At 39.2% G+C, this 22556-nt stretch overlaps 1 protein-coding gene across 1 annotated transcript in view; it reads left to right on the forward strand.

Moving 5' to 3' along the window:
- LOC134869570 (ephrin type-B receptor 1-like) overlaps window positions 1-6224 on the forward strand; it is an 84463-nt gene extending 78239 nt beyond the window's left edge. Inside the window, 1 exon segment of the mRNA XM_063891292.1 lies at window positions 769-6224. Within this exon segment, the coding sequence (XP_063747362.1) occupies window positions 769-880 (112 nt within the window). The 3' untranslated portion in view covers window positions 881-6224.
- Window positions 6225-22556: the final 16332 nt, after the last annotated feature.

A 22556-nucleotide genomic window follows, 5' to 3' on the forward strand; every position in this document is an offset into this window, starting at 1 on the left:
CTTTTTTCTAGTTTGTGTCCATTGTGGCTTTTCATGCACAAACAAGCCTGCATAGGAGGATAATTAGCATCACTCCTCCTGTCTGAGAGCTACAAGATTTGTCTCCTGCCCCAGCGATTTTCTGTGACCAAGGCACCAATCTCAGACCTGGAGTTGGTCCCTGTGCGCTCCACTGAGGGTCAAAGTTTTCCCACAGGGATTAATTAAGTATGCTTTCACATAGTATCAGTGCATATAGAGACACACACAATTGGCTGTATGCCAGTGAACTGTAAACACTTTTCATGGATGACACACAGATTTAAGCAACACAATGGAACATTAATTTCTTTTTTAACCTTCATATTGCAACCTTCAACTACAAGGAACTACACAAAAACTGAATTTCACACAAATGCAGGCTCATTTTGGATCCTATGAAGAGTAATATGGTGATTTTTTTTTTTTTTTACACTGCTTTGTTCCATGTTTCGCAACATTTACTCAACCAGGCTGTTTGTTTTGAAGAGTAGTGGACATCTGTAGATAATTTGGCCCCTGGGGCAAACCTCCTGAACGAATCAACGATGTAATCATAACCCAGAGAATCTGACTCCAATGACAAACTCCAATCAACAGATATGCAAAATACTGTTTTATTGAGAGCATCCCAGTGTCAGAAAATGGCATTTAATAGGTTTAAAAAGCAGCCAAGTTGATAAGAAAATGTTGTGACAATGATGATATCATCTGAGAAGTCATCTGTTCCTTTTTTCTGTGGTTTTCCAGAGATCTTCAGAGGATTGGAGTGTCTCTAGCTGGACACCAGAAGAAAATCCTGACCAGCGTTCAGTCGATGAGGCACAACATCGATGACCAGTCTCCTACGGAATCCGTGTAACCACAGCGGAGTGACACAGTATGAAATATTTGACAAGTGTACAGTCTGAGCGAGCAGGCTGTCATCTCTTCACACATCTGTTTTACCTTCATCTACTTTCTTGGATATCTAAACCACTCTACATGTTTTCAAAAATCACAGTGGCCATTTTTGTCGCTCCGTGGCCTCATGACTACGAGTCGTTGGACAGAGTTTCTTCACACCTTTTAGCAAAAACACTAAATGTAGGAGAGAAAAACAAAGCAGAAAATAGTGTCTGGACTCAGTGTAATGGGTACCAGCCGACCATCCCTTTTCCCCAAAAAATCTCCCTGCAAGATACCATCGAGATCCACAGATCCGGTTTTACCAGCTTGACTGGTTGATTCAAGGATCAATGATTAAAGGACTATGAATCACACAAATGTGCTACTGTGAACAGAAAACTGACATTGATGTACTGAAACACAAACTGCTCTAAAAGTCTGAGAAAAAGTCTTTTGAAACAGTGTTTCTGGAGAACCCTCACAGGCTTTCTTATCTTCATTAAGTTTTGTTGAGACTACTTCAGAGAGTTGGTGAAAATTGCTACAATTTGAATCCAGACAAGAGACAAAAGTGAAATGGGACTTTTTTGAATCTATCTTCATATTGAAGAGTCTGTACATATTATGATATGGGATGTTTATTTCCCATTTGCTCATTCTTTCATGTTCTCTACAGCATCAAACAATTAATTGTGTTTCAGTGTTTTGTGAGCGCTCTTTGATTATCTTCCTCTGCCTGACTCATCACTGGAACAAACTTTAAAGTGCACTGTAGACAAAAGAAAATGGAAAAAATAGGTTTCATGGTGCCGTGTTTTACTCCTTTTTATGCAGCAAAAGAAAAAAGATAAACCCTTTCACAGAGAGAGCTTGAGAAGCCTGGCCTACTTAAAATACTTAATTCAGAGGTTACTCATTATGGGTGATGTTTTACAATCAGCGCACATGCCCTCTGAGTAAAGGCAATTATAGACCAGGAAACCAAAAATCAGATAAAGAAATATTAAACCATAGCAGTGTTAGATGTCTTTTTTTCTATCTGGGAAGCAACTTGAGCGTACGGGAGAAGAGGAAAACAGCTTAAGAGACTGTGGATATTGAGTCATTACCAGCTGCTGAGAAGCACCTGTTAAAAAAGAAACAGCATTGGCCAGATTGTCCTGAAAGACTGAAAAGGTATTCCCATCCAATATTCTTGTGATTTGGCTACAAACATTTAAGCTGAACGCCAGTCAGGCATATTAATACAACACAAGAACAAACCAGAAATCCAATGCTCATGTACTGTTCACGCATGAAACAAATCTAATTTCTGTCAAAAACTGTATGGCTGCCCTCCAGATGGTAATCACTCTACAGCAGGCAGGCAGGCAGACAGGCAGGCAGGCAGGCAGGGGCCTTTGTATCAACTCCTTTTTCATTCTCTGGCTTCTGAACACGTCCCATGTTGTTCGGTTCTGTTGTGACAGCCACATTTCCTCCCGATTGACATCAGTTATTAATATTGTCGTGTCAGATTGCAGATGAAATGACATGAAGTAACCTATTCACATCTGTGGACGGCAACCTTTACGCAACAGTCATTTACAAGCAGCAATGATTGATTTTTCAGACATGTCAGAGAAAGGATCTAACAGGAAAAGATAGTAAAATGCTGGAGGGGTCAAGAACGGATTCACAGGCTTGTTTGTCATCATTTTGTGCACAAATTTGAGGTTTGATGCACTGGACCTGACACACTGTAATATCAAGAATGCCTAATCTGTTTTATCTGAGCGCTGAGCAGATTACCAGCTGTGAAACAACAGCAAGCCCACTCTGCCTTTAGCCCAAACCTCTAGTCATGGGTTTGCTCCCACATCCCGAGGATTACCAGTCGGCAGCACTGATTGGATGTTGTGATTTTTAGTTGTCATCCCCTTAGAGCTGTGCACACAAAAGAAGTGACAGTATTAGGTTGTTTCCTTTCAACTCGACTTACCTCTAACATTCTATAGTGTTTGTCTCACAGCTGGAGCACTCACTCTTTTAATTTGTGAACAGGTCTGAGACTATTTGAGACGTCCAAAAATGTGCCACTTTCTTTTGGCTACCCGCAATTGCATTTGTCGCCCAGCAACGAGAGCTTATTGAACATTTTATTAGGAAATATTGAGATCAACTGGGAGGGTGACAGTGGTTCAGAGGCATAATCGTTGTAAATAAATGCCTGTGCAAAAACAGTTGCAGCGCTGGCTTGGGGGTTAAACAAAGAGCAAGGTGATAAGTGTGCCTAAAAACCTCATATTGAACGCCATCTAAAGAATGTGTCATGGTGAAGAAATAAAAGCTATCATCACAGACAGGGTTATAAATACATTATGGTACATTTAGCTAAGTGTGATGAATCTATCCTTTGCTTTCCTCTATTTACCAGGGTTAGTTGTGAGCTTTCAGAGGGTGTTTACGTGACCCTTTGTCTGTGTTTGAGAAAGGCATATATTATCTACAGTTTGTTTTGTATTTATACGATGACATGTCTTGTGTGGTTTGCGCACAAACAGAGGGGATATCTCAGGAACTAGAAGGATGTTAGGTTTTCCTTCACATTGCTGCATAAAATGCGATAATTTATTTGTAAATAATGGACTATATAGAAAGCGTAATACAAGAGTAAGTGCTTTATAAGCGCTCCGGAAAGAAATTGTTTTTTGATGTTATTTTTCTGAAGTGCTTATTAAAAGTTAAATCCACCCTAAATCCAACCCATAAAAGAAAGGAATATATAACTTAATGCTTTAACAGTGTTCTGTTTGTGAAAATAAACATGACTTTATACAAAAAAACATTGAGATACGCTTTTAGGCAATGAATAGTAGCAAGATTTAATAGGTTTTCTGATATCAGTGCAAAACGCCTGAGCACATCTCCTAGTTCACGGCTAAATTACATTTATAATCCTTTTCATTGAAAGTGGAGAGTTTGACATCAAGCCTTTCAAGTGCTTCTCTTTTTTTATGGAGATTTTTTAGTTAGAAAAAAAGATCACCAAGCTTCTAGTGAAAGTCCATCCTTGACATTATTGCCACTCTGTTATTCATTATTATTTTACGCACATATATTGGGCTTTTTCACTGCAGACCATTGTTAGATTAAAAAATGTTTCTCTTAGACATAACAAACACTATATATCTTTGTAAAACACAGGATATTTGTTTGTTTTTTAGATTTCATTTGCTAGTGTTCTTCATTACCTTTTGGTAGAGCATTGCAGCATTATTGGTGGATTATCACCACCTGTGATGTCAGCTAGGTAGTGTGAAACCGTTGAATTTAAAAAAAAAATGTAATCATCTTCCTCCTGGTTAGGGTTAGGGTTCTTTCAATGATGAATAACTTCTGAATTTTAGAAATGTGGTAACAACAATTATGGATTACCTGTTGTTAAACTATCCACCCAGACTGCTGAATAAATCATATTTATGAATGCGAGTGAAACAACCATTCCAACTCATCGCCATTTCCAGAGTTGTTTCAAACCATCAGTTTTTAGTCTGCCTTGAATCCTTTTTTGATGCAAAAAAACATAGATTCTTGAGATGAGGGGAAGCTATCAGATCCACCCAAGATAAAGTGTCCCTGTGTTTATTAGAATACGAAATGGGACTTTTATATGAACAAACTAGCTCCTCTCGCTTCATATCTCCATATAGCATCATTTTGAGACACAGCGGCTGTAATGATTAAAGGTGGGTTCCCCCTATAAAAGAAAAGCTCCAAATATTCCTCTATTTTTACATAACATAATCATAATACTATGGATTTAGTTTAACAGGAACTTGCTGCTCTGAAAAAGGTTAGCATGTATCTGTGTCCCCAGTCTCAAATTTAGGTTTGCTGGTACTCTCAAGGGGAACGACGGGCCCATTGTTGAATAGTGGAACAATTGATAGCAAACAAAAGCCCCTGCTCTCTGATACTGAGTGACTGACACCCAAACCTGACATTTACTGCAGATGTTTTAGATAGAGAATTCCATTCAGATTCCACTGTAACCGTGGTGGACGTATATAACAACATGATGTTACTTTGTGTTTGGCCAATTAACCGTGAAATGGGAAAAAAAATAACAATATTCAACAAAATAGGCAGAGAAATGCAAGGTGCGTCACTAAGTGCTTTAGGGTGGATTCATCTTTTAAAGGCATTTATTTTTTCTGGAGGCTGGGCCAGCTCGGCTGCTTCTCTTCCTCTGCTGTTGCTCTGGTGTAATAGATATGTTAGGTGAGGCTGGAGATGAGAGGGAAAAACTGAAAGGGAATATGGAATAGATGGGGCCAGAGGAGAAACATTATAGAAGGAAAAAAAGAAAAGGAGGGGTTGAAGCGCGAGAGGCAGAGCTCGACACTGGTGTTTGAATAAAAATGAGGCTGGGTGTGGAGAGATTACTCTTTCTTTTTTTGTCTCCCTCTCTCCCTGCTCTTCCCAGCCATCCTCTTTCTTCTCCTAAAGCCCACAACCTCTCTGTACAACTCACTCTGCTTCCACTCTGTTACTCCACTGACCAACATTTCACTTTTATTCTTAGATGCATGTTTTTTTCTAAAACGTTTTGACTTGCATCTCTTGATGATGTATGTTTACACACACAAACCCTGCAGTTTGTTATGAAGGGTTTTAAGGAGAGCATTTATCCCAAAACTGTGAATGTCAAGGTCTTCTTTACCCAGAAATGGCAGGTTTCCAATATGTTCTTCATGTGTTAATCCATTCACAGTGTTTGATCAAATAACTAAAACAGTCTGGCTAAAGACAGATGCACAAAAGTGTTTTTGTACTTTTATTTCATTTTAATTTATTGTTTTTCTTATTGCTTGCCATTGTTTTCAGTATGTATGTAATGTATATTGGTTTCTCTTGAAAAAAGAACAGCTCAGTAATCAGCTGTAGTTTGCCTTTCTCTGTTTACCTGAAACTGTTATAGATGTTACTGCTTTTATAATTGGAGCAGCCCACTGTTATGTATTATAATGCTGTAATATACTGTGTGTGTGTGTGTGTGTGTGTGTGTGTGTGTGTGTGTGTGTGTGTGTGTGTGTGTGTGTGTGTGTGTGTGTGTGTGTGTGTGTGTGTGTGTGTGTGTGTGTGTGTGTGTGTGTGTGTGTGTGTGTGTGTGTGTGTGTGTGTGTGTGTGTGTGTAACATAATGAACATAATGTGTGTGTGCTCCTCCGTGTACAGTAAGATGTTTGTATATCGTGCGTGTGTGAGTTTGTAGCTGTTACCTTCCTGAGTCTTACATTTACAATGCACTGTTTGTCAATAAAGATGACAAAGCAATCAGACTGATCCTCTTTGGTAATGAATTAACAAACAGATGATCTGAAGTGAAAGAGAGAAGGAAGTGACATAATCTCAGCACCTCTAAAGCTCAGCCATTCCTGTTTGTATAATCAATACAAAACAAATTTAAATTATTTATTTCGTACATACAAGAAATAGTGTAAGGAGAAAGCCCGACAGGGAGACATCTATGGTATTAAATGTACTCCAGTGAGTCATGGACTGTCTGAGTGACTTTTTTGGCAACGCAAGGTAAGCCATTTTCTTTTAGATTTAATTTTATGTAATAAAAAAACTAGATTTTTCAACTAACTTTTTTCCTTCACACATACAACAGTGGGGTCCGTTGGAGTCTACTTGGGACATGGCAGATAAGGTATGTTCTATTGTTAATATTAATTCTAATAGTAATAATGAGGCTTATCAAAATTCTCAATACTTAATGTTCACTACTGGAAGGCAACATGAAACACCTGACGCCTTAGAAGATTATAGAAGGCAACTGCATTCTGAAAAGTAATAAACCAGTAATAAAACTTCATAATGAGTTTCCCCTTTCATGCCAGCAGACTAATTTAATCTTGCTGAAATGTGAGTCAGCTTTTATACGTGAACACCTATGTTTTTGACTGTGATTTTGTGTCTATAAATGGCAAAGTGTTCAACATGAGAAGACGGCTTTGAATGACACAGTGTAGTACCCCTTTACGACTAGCTGTGCTTTAGGACATAGCTAATGGGGATTCTACAATATAATAAACGTAACTAAAATTTACACAGCTGAGCTGACACGTTTTTTTTTTACAAAAACTCAAAAACCCACAAGGCGGGCTAAATTCAATCCTATTTAAAGCTAGATTCACTAATAAAAGAAAGCCATTACCTGACAGCCTGTGGAGTCTGCTGCAGTGTATTATTCAAAGCCGTGAGAGTCCCATCAATTCATATGAAACAGATTAACAGCACAGGAACTACTGCGAATTGCTCATGAGTGCCATGAATACAAGTTAGGAGTGTAATTGACATGAAGCCGTTAACTGCAGCTAAGTGACAGGGAATACAATTTGATCAAAAATAAGTGTGGTCTGCAATGAAAAGCAATAAGTAAATTTGCCATTTATTTCACTACAGCATCTAAATTAAAAATTCAAGTCAAATGCCCCTACCGGTAATTAGACATATAATATAAACCTGCCCTGTAAAAACATCCATTACAAAACAACTGCTATGAGTTTACGGATCTACCACTACTACTATGTTTCAAGGATACGACGTAAAGCATAATTGTTGTCCTAAAACTGTTAGAAATACTAGCATGGGCCACATTGTCCAATTTCGTTTTCCTTTGTTACTATTGACATTACACTGACATTACACATTACACCAAATAATGATATGTTCTTGTTCTTGGGGCTGAAACATTTGTGGCCCTTTGTGTCACTGTCTGGCGTTGTGTCTAGATGCACTGAATTTATTTTCTGTTATCGGTATTTCTTCTCTCTTCATCTAAACACCCGCTGTGTATTCTCCTGGTTAGTGTTTTTTGCTCCCAGAGTTTTTCCCCTGCAGATCCTGAATAATCACCTCATTCGCCTCACCTACACTTCTCCACCCATTTCTCCACCTGCACGTAATCCCTTCATCAGATGACTTCTAATTCAAATGTTTTTTACACCACTTTGTTGGATTCCTGGTATAGTTCTGTGATGTTTAGTTTCCTGCACAAAACCTTGATTCAAAGTCATTAATGCAAGTTCCTGTTGCTTGCAGTCTCCTGCTTTTGGGTCCACCTGCTCCACTATTCGAGACTTTTTAAATAGATTTTTTCACACTGGGAACGTTTTCCCTTAAGGTCTGGTTTGGTCTGGTTTACAACTCAATGTTTAGGCAAGGGAAAAATGATGGTGTTGGTTGAAGACCACCATTGTGGTTAAAATGCATAGATGTCTACTTTTTGTAGAAGATGGGAAACATACAGCGAGCTTAAGATTGCTGTAGGACATTACTTATTTGAGCAACTTCCACATATGCAACTAAATCAGCTGTTTTGCAAGGTGTAGAAAAAGGTTTAAGAACTAATATGGATGCTAAACTGGCATGTTAGCATTTCTAAGTACTTCTAAGTACTTCTAGTATTCCCACCATCCCATTTTGCCATGTTTGAAATTGTTTACCAAATTGAACGTTTGCCCACTCAACCAAAAAGGCTAAATAAAAACAGTGTTATCCACTATGGCTTGCACAGCAGGACAAAATATACATACTTTTGCACTGAAAATAATGGCCATGCTCTGCACAATACCAGGCTTGGCTGTCGCATGAAGGAAATTCAAGGCAGCTTGTCAACAACTAGTGCTTTGAAAAAAATGTAATGTAAGGACAGTATGGAGAGCACAAATCACAGAAACTCATTACGGCTATTTAATCCAACATTTCTGGGTTAGGGTTATGGATATAATTCAAATCCATTTTGGTGTACAAGTTTCCAATCCTCAATTTGATTTTAAAAAATGTCATACTTCCCATATTTGCTGCTATTGTTTCATTACCTTTAGATTTAAAAAACCGAGCCAGATCTCATATCTTATGGATGATACCGTGCGTTTCGCCAAAACCTCTGCTTTAAGGGTTAATGGCTTTCAGCAGTATCAGACAAAAGCCTGGCCACGCGTGTCAGCGGGAGGCACAACACCGGGTGTGGTGGCATGAATTCATCAAGAAGTGCCTGACAGAAGGAGGTTAAGAGACAACAAGAGATGCTTTACGAAATGTGTGTTTAATGTGTGTGTATGCGTCTTGAAAAGTGAGTCATCTTCATACGACCTCACCAACACAAATCTGTCCTCTCCTCCCCCAACAACCCCTTGGATGAATAATTGACTCGCTTTACCAACACTGGTCCACTGGTGTGAGGCGTTTTGCTCTCCGGACTTCATCCTGGAGATGAGACAGCGTGATTCTTTCTCTTCCCTCTCCCGCCCTGTTCCGTTCTCTTGTTTTCATTCGGCCCTATCTTTTCCTCACAGAACTCTCAGCAGGAAAACTATGAATAGTGAGCGTTTTCTTTTTTTTAAAGAAGTGAACGGTTATCTATTATTGAGCAGCAGTCAGCAGCAGCTATCTCCATCTACTCGGCTGCTGAAATAAATATGACACAGCTCTGGAGTGATTTGCACAGATCTGAACTGAGCCCACTTGTGCTCTCCAGTTACACATTTACCAGAAAAGCAAATCAAAACCCAGAAAGACAGATGCTCAAACCAACCAGTACAGTTATTTTTTTGTTGGTATGGCAAAATGACAAAATATGAAAATAAAGACCTTTTTGAGTCTCTTGGATAAAACTCAGCTTTTAGGTTGTTTTGGTGCCCTTTCTTTAGATGCTGTTACATTATTTAGCTTGAACTTACAGGCATTTTACAGCCTCTTTTTCACACGTCCAGCTAATTCCCTCAATTATGTTTATTTAATGACTTCATTCACCTGGTTAGCCTCCAGCATGCATGCCCCTTATTAGTCATGTACCGTAGTATATACTCTCCAGTGAACACTTACTCCTTGTCTGATTCACTGTGTTTGCCACCCTGCTGTAGCCTTCTAGCCTATTTCCTTGTGTTGCCTGCTTTGGTTTATTTTTACCTCTTCCTCAATTCTCTTTTTGATTTTGTTTGCCTATTATGTATAGTGTCTGTTGATTACAGTGGAAGTCTCAATTAAGATGGTATTATCCTCTCAGTACATGCCCTGTTCATTCAGTCTGCTTTTAAGCTCGGTTGCTTTAGTTTACGCTTTTAAAGGGACTAAATAAAATATGATTTTGCAGCTTTGACTTTTCATAAAAACACCTCTGACTGGTTCAAGAGAAAACCTTGTTCAGAATAGGAACAGCAAGCCCAGAGCAAGTCATCGGGGTGCTACTATTGCAGGTGAAAAGCCAGTCAGGATCACTCCCTTGTGGAGTTACCATCTGTAAGGTACACAGACAGGGTCAGGAATAGATTCAGGCGTTGTGGGACTTGGCAGTGGAAGGGTTAGATCAAGAAATGTTACTTCTCTTGGCATCCAAGGCTGGATCTGGTGTTTGAGGTAGAGTATCAGTAGTATAGGAGCTAGAAAAGCTCAATCAGTGTTGGCCAAGAGACAAATCACTGAAGATAAATCCAAATATACAGACTTCTCTGCACTTGCAGAATTTAAGACTGAGTAATTGTATTGTGTTGTATTTGTATTGGCAGACATCATTTCCACTGTTCATAGCAACATGGATTGATTTGATGATGTAAAAGCAAAATGAAAAATGATAAAGACAATAATTTGGGTTTGACATTTTGAATAGGGTTTATTATTTGGAAGACAATCAGAACCTTAACAGTGAAGTAAGCCATGGACAGAAGAATAATACCACCAAAATACCCATGTCAGAACCACTAGGGACCTTTCAGAAAAAATAATTTGGGATGTGTTATGTGTTCAAGAACTTGCATCTGTATCCAGGAAAGGAGTTTAAAGTCTCATAGCCCTTTTATCCCCTCACAGCCCAGCACCCATGCTGCCTGACTTGACATGATGACAGTGAGCTGATGTCATACTGATGCCATATGGGAAGCGGTTGCTCCCCTTCATAGTTGGAACATTTTATTTGCTGAGTTCATTTTTTAAATTATTAAACTTAGTGCCAGGATGCATCATCCCTTTCAGCTTTGTCAAAGTCAAACCTTTAGTTCTAACAAGTGATCATGACTGAGGTAAAGACTACGACCTTTAATTATAGCACCCTCATTAGGCTAATTACTTTATGTGTAATGAATACAGGATGTGCAGCGCAAGTGTAATGTCAAAAGATTGCAAGTGTTGGTGTCTTATAAAGTTTGTCAGATCACTCTTTAAATACAACCTCAACCCAGGCCATCATCTGTCTTTTTTAACAGTGGTAAAAATGTCACTCCAGCTTTCATATGAATCTCAACCAATGCCAGCAAAAAGCAACCCATTCAAACGCTTGTATGCACAATGCATTATGAGGCTCTGTGGAGCGTGTTAAACGATCAAGGAATTTCCAGGAACAACAAAAACAGTGCCATAAATGTCTGTTCAGAGTGGCACTCAACCCCAGCAGGGAGTAAACACCTTGTTTAAAAAAACTGAGGTTTATGACCTTCCTGCCTTTTGAACTGTGAACGGCGTCGTGTGACATCAATCACTCCTGTCACATACATACATGGTAAGAGCAGCAGTCCATGAGGCACAGCAGGTTCAGATAACTTTACTACAGGTACGGTAGATGAAAGAAGAGTTTGAACTAGTTTTAAATTAAGTTAAAAATATATTCCTTTTCATGCTAAGTTATGCAGTTTTTCTCTAGAAGCACGGTGTAGCCTTGTCATGTCGCAAATAACTTTTTTTACATAATGGGACGCAATGTGTTCCACTGAAAGCAATTTTGGACACAGATAAAAAAAGGCCTTCGATACAATTCTTGACAAGGACATAGATTTTTGACAGTGTTACTGTATAAACTGTAAATTCCCTCATTTCTCTGTCAACTTATAGCTTTCAATTTACGTCACAGCCCTATAGAATTACCATAGGGCTGTCCAACTGTGGTTTGGTTGAAATTCAGTTGTTTCTGTGTAAGCAATGTTTTGTGTTAGATAGCCAATTAGGCCTCATCATTGCTTTATGTTGAACAATTTCTGATCGTACCAAACAACATCAATTTTCACCCATGCAGATCAGAAGTCCAGATAACTGTCTGTACATTGAATTGCTTTTCATCTTCATTCGGCAGCAGTAGACTATAAAGGGGTAGATTCACCGTAAGATGAAACGTAGTTAAACATTGTGGAAATAAAATCCCAACAGGGTTTCATATTTTTTTAATGATTGAAGTACAACAGCAGGTGCTTTTAATGAGTGACAGGTACCCCCAACTTGCAGTTTGTTTGTATAAGCAACCTTTGTTTTTGTCTTTGTGTTGTGTTTTAAAAACGTGAACATTTGACAGGCTTGTGGGGTAGCTCTATTAAGTTGCTAGCGTTCGCCTTCAACTTTGCTTTGCCCTCCAAGTCTCTGTGCACGTCACTTGCTAAATTGTTAATTCAGCCTGCTGTGTGTTTGGTGTTGTGACAGCAACAACACAAAGTTAGGAAACAGATTCGGAAAGCTGAAAATCCCATGTTAATAACGGGCATATCCAAATAAACACACCACCTTTCATCACAACTTCTTTAACAACAGCACAGCAGTGGACCCAGTACGGGGTCCTTCAGACTCAAAAGTTCACTATTAATGAATTCAGGAAGTATCGTCTTGCATTTTGACTAGACTCATGGTGTTACCAGATCCAGTTTAAATGAACACCAAAAAAATGCCATGGGACTTCGTCTGAGCATCTTAATTTAAGAATTGAAACATACCTTTGATGCTCAACTCGTTCAACTTTATCTGAACTTAATATCCCCTTAAGTCTTGCCTGAAGTTGATTCAGAGGTAAAGTAGTTAATTTGCAAATTACCTGGCGGCTTTATTCTGTTATAGCATCTTTTGTTGAGAGATTTCTTCCGAACTACGATTACATTTAGTATTTTAGTTTTAGATCTACTCATCTGCACTGTAACAGATAGGTAAGATACTTGTAGTAGGTATTAGGCTGTTTATTTTTAGTGAGCTCAAGAACACTCAAGTGTCGAAGGTCAAAATATCCCTATGCTATCCCTGCTCTGTCTGCATTTTTACACTTCCTTCTTCCTCTCCAGTCCTCTCCATCTTTTCCTTCCTCCCACCTCATCCCCCCTTTCACTTCCCCTCTCCCCTCTGTTTCCTGCTTCCCATTGTTCTTTTCTTCCCTGGAACCTCTAAAGTTTAAATTTAGCCAGTGATTCTTCTAGAGGGATCAGTACAAGTGTTGCTTACTGAAGCCGCCCTCGGTGTTTGTAGGAAGTAGTTCAGTCTAATCTTGTTTTTTTACGGTGTCTTCTGTTGAGAATATAGGAACAGGATGGAACCAAACACTGATTTAAATCCAAGTCTTTACGCTGATACAGTCTGAATTCAGAATATATAAGGTACATTTCTTTGCTTTTGTGTATTTTCTTTGCTTTTTATTTGTTTCTGTTGTATCATGGGCACATCAATAAAGTATTTAAAAGGTTATTTCTCCTAAATCCCAACCCTTTATTTCCTTGTTGCAGTATCTAGCCACGCACAATTTTTCAGTTCAGTATTTGTTGATGTTTACATATGTTTAATGATGTGCCATCGTAAAATTGCAATGGATATATATGATTTGAATGTGTTTCTGGTTCTCAAAGCTAAAAAACAAAACAATTAGAAAGGAATGCAATGTGTTTTGCTATAGACAATGTAACTGTTTCATTCAATGTGCAATGCGCCCTATTTCCTGATTTGGAAAGCACTACCCTGATATAAAAAAGTGAATTATTCGTACCGAATTCCAAAAATGTATAGTTTTACATGTTGTGATTTCTCATATCATACGAATAAAGGAGAAAAGTAACCAAAAATCAAACATAAGCTATGGCTTTGGAGATGTTGTTGGGAACTCATTGTCATTTTAATGGTACAAAGTTTCCGTACTGCAGCAGCGGTGTGAGGAAGCACCCTAACATGAGATCACACCGGGGTCTGATTCATTCAGCCTCCCTCATTGTCCCCACATAGTAACAGCAACAATAACAGCAGCAAGTGGGAGGCATAGTGAGCCAAGATAACAGGAGTGTGTCCAAATCACACACACACACACACACACACACACACACACACACACACACACACACACACACACACACACACACACACACACACACACACACACACACACACACACACACACACACTCAGCCTGCACTTAGTCTGCCTCTGTGTCCAGGACTGCACCTACATGTTGATTTGATGATTTGACCTTAAGAATGAGAGAGGGAGGGGGGAGGCCAAAATTTGGTATTGCTATAGCAACGGGGGACTGTAGAGAAATCTTGTTCTCGTTTTTTAATCTCTTTTTAAATCTTTGAAAATGTGTGTGTGTGTGTGTGTGTGTGTGTGTGTGTGTGTGTGTGTGTGTGTGTGTGTGTGTGTGTGTGTGTGTGTGTGTGTGTGTGTGTGTGTGTGTGTGTGTGTGTGTGTGTGTGTGTGTGTGTGTGTATGACAGAGAGGGAAAGAGAGAAATACTGAGTACGAGAATGAACCTTTACAGCTATTGTGGCTCAAGTCTCTTTCCACACCTTCTCCTTATCTCACACACACACACACACACACACACACACACACACACACACACGCACACACACACACACACACACACACACACACACACACACACACACACACACACACACACACACACACACACACACACACACACACACACACACACCCTTCACTACTTCCGCCATTGCCAGCCTACAGATTTTCTCTGTGCACTGGCCTTGTCTTTCTCTCTGCACAACAGCACATTTCAGAATAGCAATCAGCCAGCCTCATTTGGCCCCTGTCTCCTTGTGTAGAAGAAAGAACATGGGCTTTCAAGTCAAAGGCTGCTCCCTTAAGACTTCTGGCTTTCCCTTCACAGAGTATATCACATATGTAAGTAGTTAGATCTGTTTTGATGCAATTCGGCTGGTAAAAATTCAAGATTAAAAACTCAAAAATATTCGGTGACACGGCAAAGTTAAACTTGAATAATGGCATATTGAAATCCAATTTGCATCCTTTGTTGCTTTCATATCCTCTTCACTCCTACTCTCTCCCTCTCGTATCTCCATTTTTTCTCTCTGTTTCCCATTTTTCAGTAAACAAATGTCAAGTAATCTTGTTGTTGTACAAATTTGAATTCCGGTCTCTCCTTGAAGCGATTGAAAAAGCCTACAGTTATGCTGATATGAGCATCATTGTAACTCGTTGAGGGGCAGCGTTTGTACTACATGAGAAATGATTCAGTGTTTGTCTGTAGTTTACAAAAGACAAAAAACTACCAAAATATGATTTAGGAAAATTTTAAAATAGAAGTGATGAATATTTTAGCAGGCTTTTCCTGCATATTTTTTACCTGTGTGTGTGTCTGAGTTGCAGGATCGTTGCATCATATTAGGAGTTCTACTCAGCTCTGAGCTCAGAATGACTCACGCGCAGCGGGGCTCAGACGGTTACTTTTAATTATGATCTGTTTTACATTACTGATTAAGTACCCGCTTAACTCTTCAGTCAGCGCAGGATGGCTATGTTAAGGCATGCATCATCATCTTTGTCTGAATTTCTGTCAGATGTTTGCCTTCTTCCAGTCTGGCTGGCCTGTGGCTTCCTTTCTCTTATTTCTCTTCTTCCTTTTTGGAAGAAAGTGTCTTTTCATGCCGTCTCTGTGTCTTGACGTGGCCAGGGCTGTGCTGCCGCTGTACAGTCCCCAGCCTTGTTAATATTTCACATGGTTAGAAGCCAGAGCAGACGCCTGGTTTTTCTCCCAAAAGGAATGTCTATTCTCCTCGTTTAACCTCCGGCATCAAATCTCCATACTAACCAGCCGAGCCAAGGGCTTGACTAGAGACACACTGATTGTGGCAGTGTGGCTCCCCCGTTGTTTTCTTCAGCCATGTGCCACACTTCATTGCCATGCGACATGACAAAGACTTTGACAATTAGCTGCCAGAGAATCAAAGTTCTCCTTAGCAACAAAAAGAAGGAACAAGGCTCTTGAGGAAACAAGGCTGTCACTTCAAAAACAGAGGAGGGGAAAAAGGACTTTGACAATTGATAAGAGGTCAGCCAGCATCAGTCAATTTTAAGGAAGTATGTGGACAAAATGTGGACCAATTGATTTTGGTAAGAAATGTGTTTTTATCATATTAGTGCAACCGCGTAATTTAGTTAGCATCTAAAAAAGCATTTGTACGTTTGCTGTACCTCTTATCAGAAATTACTCATTCCCGCTGAGTGACTGAAGGGTTGTGTCTGTGTTTGATTGACAGCCAAAGGGGCAAACTCAGTCCCAGCAGGGGAGCAGGAGACAAGTAAACATAATGTTTACAAGCCATTGACAGTGTTTTTTTAGCAGTTATATTTAGACTTAAAGACCTACATAAAGAACAAGGTTTTCATTTACCTCGATTGAGAACCACATCATTTATGATTAAAACACAGGAAACAAAACATTTGAAGTGTATGTCTTTTTGTTTCTGATCTTTTCTCAGATAACAAAATAGACCTGTGATAGTTACATTTAAAGCTACTGTTGCACATGCAGATTTTCACTGCATTATCACACGCAGTTGCCAAAACCCAACCCAACAGCAGCATGAATCCCGCATGCATGGTTGCCAGACTTGATTTATGCCAGAATCCTCACAGGTTTCCTTTGTCCCAGTCCAGGTGTTGACACCATCCTGAATGCTTCTCAGCTGAAGTGCACTCCCCAACATCTTAGCCAAATCTAGCAGCCATATATGTGCAAGAGCTGGCAAACATTTGGGCTTTTGATGCCAGAACAAAGATGAGCGCAACATTCAAATGACAACATGTTGAGAAAGACTGGAAGCCTCTATCTGACGTTACATTTGAAATTGTTTTCCAGGGTTACGTCTAACCAGAGATGTAATTATTGCTTTATGACACATACCAGGACCAGACCGTGTTCCTCCACATCATAATTAATGCTTCAGAGATTCTCACAAAAGGAGATTGGAATGAAAGACGGATGAAAAATCACCTTCTGGCTCTTTATCCTCTTCAGTAAAGCATTTGTCTGACGAGGCATCATCTTTTTTATTGTGAGGAAATGCTGTTTCACATTTAAAAGATTTAGGGTTTATTGTTTTTTAGGAAATATGGTCTTAATTTAGAGAAACATTAGCAATGACGGCGACACGGTTGCGAGGCTCAGATTACCATTCATCTCAACCATGGTGTCATTTGTTCAAAATAATTATACAGCTTAACAATGACTGATGTTTAAATTCCACCTCAATTTTATAGTGTAGGCCTCCGTCATGAAGCATTTTCATGATACTCTCATGAAGCTCTGGTTACCTCTCCTTAGCAAGAGTATGTGGATTAACAAAGCAAAGCACTTAGAAAACTAGATGTCATATAATAAAGACAGTTATTTATAATTCTGCTCTTCCAGCCGTATAATGAAGACTCCAGGGATATAATGTCCTCATGGGGTTGAATTCAGGGTCATAGGTTATAGGCTAAAAAAAAACAGGCAGGTTATCCCTATAATCATCTCACTTTGCTATTTATGATTTCTGTGATGGATTTGTTGGATGGATATGTTTTACTTTTTTGCTTCAAGGTTCAGTATTGTACTATTTTAGTCTAAAATAACCAAATAATAACAGAAATGTGGTTCTAAGACCACCACAGATAATGGAAAGATTGATTAAACAGTGTAATCATTTACTCGAAAGAAAGGGTACGTTTTGTATTTGCCAAGCATCACATCAACCACATAAGTAGGCTAGCATTGTTAAAAAAAAAGTATTGATTTTGAACATTTCCTTGAAGTGCTTGGACCAGAACTAATTAGCTGCACCTAGCTTCACTGCGATACAAAAACAATTCTGCTTCTATATTAAGCGCTAGGCTAGAAACACAAGCTAAGCAAAAAATATGATAAATATGCCACCCTTGATCCCTGTGCTCCGCATATTATATGCGGAACAAGAAAGCTTGAAGTGAACTACCATTGAATTATAATGAGAGTACAACAGACAGTGGACCGTGTACCTTGGTCATTCGACAAGTTTATGACACTATGGGTAAAATGAGCTCGTCATGATCACACTTTTGTGCAATGACAAAGTTAAACATGAAAAATTGCCCCTGCTCGGTGACCTAAATGTGTTAATCTGATTCTGTTTTACCCTAATTTATCTCTAGAGAAGCGACATTAACTTCCTGCTGCGAAAGGTCAATTTATTTGACAATACCTTCAATACAGATTATGTTTTTCTGTTCAGGAAACTTATTTTGATGGAAATGACCATCCTATCTTATTTTAGTTCATATGGACTCAACACACACCCACAAAGCGATAAATGCTCCATCGATTTGATAATGTTACTTTGATTAATACACTGTTAGTTATGAACACACACATTAACCTCTGCTGAAATAATCTTTTGTGTCCAGAAATATGGCAGAAATATATGTGGATTAGAGTAGGATTTATGGCAGTCATTTAGGGAGTGGTTTATACTTGCAGGAGACGGGGAGGAAAAGCTGATGAGAAATAGCCTGTCAATCTGTCCGCTCCGGTAGAATCTCAAACCAAGGAATCTGAGGGTAAAAATTAAATAGTATGTGAAGTGTGAAATATTCAAGTAGTAAAATATTCAGCTCTGTCTGTCGTCATTATCTGTCTCTCTCTGTCTGCTTCTCTCTTTTGTCTCACTTTCTACCTTTCTCTCCAGTGACTGCTCTCGTCATCTCTCTGCCCTCCCAGTCCCTCTTTGTCTCGCTCTATCTCTCTCAGTGCTGCGGGGAGTTATTCAGCTTCAAATTTGTCACAGTTTTCACAATGAAAGAGGAGTGGAAAGAGCTGGATAGAAAAGAGAGCAAGGTGAGAGTAAAAAGGCATTACCAATCTGTTTTTTTCTTTTCTTTTTGATGACTAACGGATATATTTTTTCAAGATTTACGAAAATAAGGAGCAAAGTAGACAAACAACATATACGTAATTGGGAAAAGGCTTGTGAAAGTCACCACAACTCAGCAAACTGCACCTCTGGGAAATACTGTAAAGGTGGTTTGAAGCACTATATAAAAATCTTAACAGCTCATCGGCTCATGGATGTGTTTTAATGGAACAAGCTTAGCTCAGGCGGCCGTCCTCGTAAACATGAAAAAGGCTGTTAATAGAAGGAAAACCTAATTGACTTAATTCGACATTAACACAAATGAAGGCAGAGAGTTATATATATATCAGTTATATCATAATTTGTCTGGCAGAGAGTTGGACAGATTGGTAGCACAAACTATGAAGCTATTATTTGGGATAAATAAACATTTTTGAATACAAGTGGACAGAACAGACAGTGTTGTGCACTTGGTCTGCTAGGAATTGGCAAGCTGATCACATTTTAATAACAAGAACCAGATAAGGAAGTCTTCATAATGGGTATCTTCAGCTCTAATGAAGTCATATAAAGACTGAATTCCTCAATAATAGTACTTCTGATAGACACTGCTGTGTGCCTTCAATTATCAAATACTAGATACATTTAAATTTATATTTAAATTTTCAAAACTTTTCAAATATTCCTTTGACAAGTCAGTGCCAACACATGTCTGCCGAACTCGGTCTCAATCAGGTTCGACTCACTGCGCTATTGTTACAGTCTTCATAGGAACATTTATGGCATTATAACTGACAACCCCCTGTTGCCTGCCCTTGTCAGACTTCATCATTTTAGTCACAGGCTCAGCAGTTTTGCAGAAACCTGGGTCCAGTGTGAGGTTTTCAGATACATTCATGAAAGCTTATTTTTCAATAATCTATCTTTACTAATTGGCATAAAGTGAGATGAATGTCAGTGATCAGAGCTGAAGTCATGGTGCAGTGAGCAGGCTGCTGTCCGTGGTGCTGATCAGACACCGACATCTCTGGTGTGACAAAAACGCTTGACTTCCTTTACCCAGGCAATGCCCTCACAAAAAAGCCGTATGTCAAAACCTTCTGCAAGCATTTTTGGTGATGTAATTAATAGTGTCGTCTCTTTCCTCTCAGGTTGAACCCCATCCCACTCTCTAACACACAAACGTTGTGCCTGCCAGCCTGATAGACAGTGACACCACATTCTGAGTTAATTCAAAAGCTTGCTCCTGAAGGAGATGAAAGATTGTATTTGTGCCAGTGACTCGAACCGATTCCCTCAACACTGTGACACTTGATGCGCCGTAGTCTCTCTGTTGCAGGAATTTTGGTAGGAAATGAGATTTTTCCACAGTTTCAAGCTAACCAGGAAGCAAAGGAAGGTGTCACAGAAATAAATACCTTCCTCCCTCCAACTGCCATATACTCCATGCACACACACACACACACACACACACACACACACACACACACACATGCACACACACACACACACACACACACACACACACACACACACACACACACACACACACACACACACACACACACACACACACACACACACACACACACACACACACACACACACACACTTAATAATAAAAATACCTCTGCACTCATGCTGAGATGAGAGCTTGCAAGTGGAAAATAATGACATCTATTGGGAGTCAAGCATCCCTCTGTGCAACACACACACATGTGCACACACTTGGCGCACAGAAGTTGATAAATACTCTAATTCTCTTGCGCATATTGTCAATATTGGATTGCAGCAGTTCTACCAGTCTTTTCAAGTTCATTCATTGTGTGTTTGGCTGTAAGTGTTGTTGCTGTGGAAATTAACAATTGACGTCTCAGTGTCACCTGTGGCAACTGATGTGTTGCCTGGCAGAGGCATTTCTTGGCTCAGGCATCCAGTGCTGCTTGTGTTATTCCAGTTTTGTGAGTCATGCTCTACAGAAAAAAAAATGTGTCTGCCTAATGTTAATGCAGCGATCTGAATATACTGGAAAGTAACCCTATAAAATAGAAATCCAGTATGTGTCGGGCAAATTTTTTTAATTTGATAAATTGTACTTTTTATTACATCACTGAGTCTTCTCTCCTACTGGTGCCTCCACAACACAGAGCAAAAATAATCCCTACTGCAACGTAAAGATAAGGATTCACCGCACGCCAGGGGATAATCTCCTGATACTGTGTTGTGCAGCAGCAGGGTGTGCAGTACAGGTAGCAAGCTGTACTCATTTAAAAGTCCCATTACCTGGCAAGTAGAGAGCCTTAGTACTGAAGGATTTTCCAAATTATTGCACCTAAGAGAGGCAGGGGTTTCCAACAACAGTGCAACAGGAGATTGCTCTTCCCTACGTGAGTCATTACGCCATTTGGAGGTAGAAACAGATTAGGGTAGTGAGTTGGACAGGTTATATTTGGAGCTGCTGTTTATACGTAGAAGGAAAATGCATCTCATTTTTGGAAAAAACTGGCTTACTGTTCTGGTAAATGCATTATGCATCATTGTTTAAAAAATACCACCATCAGACGAGTTCATTCATTTTTTGAATATTTCTTTAGTTTTTATTGTTGTCTTTGTTTGATAGGGTGAAGACAGATCTTAGGGGGTAAGAGTTGGTGACATGCAACCAAAGTCTTAGGGTTGAAATTGGAGCCATGAAATTGTGACAATACCCTGTAACCAATAGCACATTCATTGTTGACCTTGGAAATAGCAGTTGATGAAATTATTAAGCAGCATTGTCCCTTCATTAGCTGTTGGAGCTTTTCATAATGTTCCTATTGTCATCCAGTTGTAAGCCTTACATTTTTTTCCCCGCACTTTTCAGAACTTAAGACAAATCTTAATATCTACATTTCAATGACAGCTTGGCAAACTTCATCTGAGAAAAGCTGTGGAATGGAGATTTTGTTCTCAGGGATGCAATATAACATTATTATGTTACAATATTGCAAGAGACAGGATGAGACGATGAGTAAAGCTTACATTTTTGCTATCCTTTTGTGTTTTCTACACCATAATACAATCACTGTAGAATTTTCATGATTGATATGGCTCAATCTGCAAAAAGGCTTGTTCAAACATGGTCGTCCTGTACAGTATATCAAATATATATTTGAGTCCTTTGACACAGCAGCAATGCAGATGTTTCGGGCAAAGAAATTGTAGGGTGTTCAGGAATAAAAGGTGAACCTGACTCAACTTTTGCCACATTGCATTGCATCTTCAACCAAGGAGCAACTGTAATGTCCAATCGTGTCCTAGCAAGAACTTCTTCCTGACTGATTACTTTGTGGCGTAAACACTGTATTTCCACTTCACATCGTCGTCACACCAAAAGGTAAACTGATTATGACATTGTGAACTGTCCTTGAAAAATGATTTCCCTGTGTATTATAAACTAGGGTACAGTGTTTTGTCGCCTGATGAGCCTTTAAACTGACCTGTTACTGTTAATTTGGATGTCCTGGATTGTAAGTCATGGTTGCTTAAAACAAAACAACACATCTCAAAGTGGGATACAGAGTATGCACTAAAACATGATGCTAAACGTCAGGATAAATCACGGAACTCAGAAACTGTTCAATCATGCTTGAGTATTTCTTTGACATTGATGTCAATGAAAGATGTAGCCATTCACCAAGCATCCAATCATTTCAGTCCTGTTGCCTTTCAAATCAAAGAAGTAGAGAACTGGGAGGCGTTG

Source organism: Eleginops maclovinus, chromosome 9 (assembly GCF_036324505.1).
Source record: "Eleginops maclovinus isolate JMC-PN-2008 ecotype Puerto Natales chromosome 9, JC_Emac_rtc_rv5, whole genome shotgun sequence".
NCBI classification, from domain to species: Eukaryota; Metazoa; Chordata; class Actinopteri; order Perciformes; family Eleginopidae; genus Eleginops; species Eleginops maclovinus.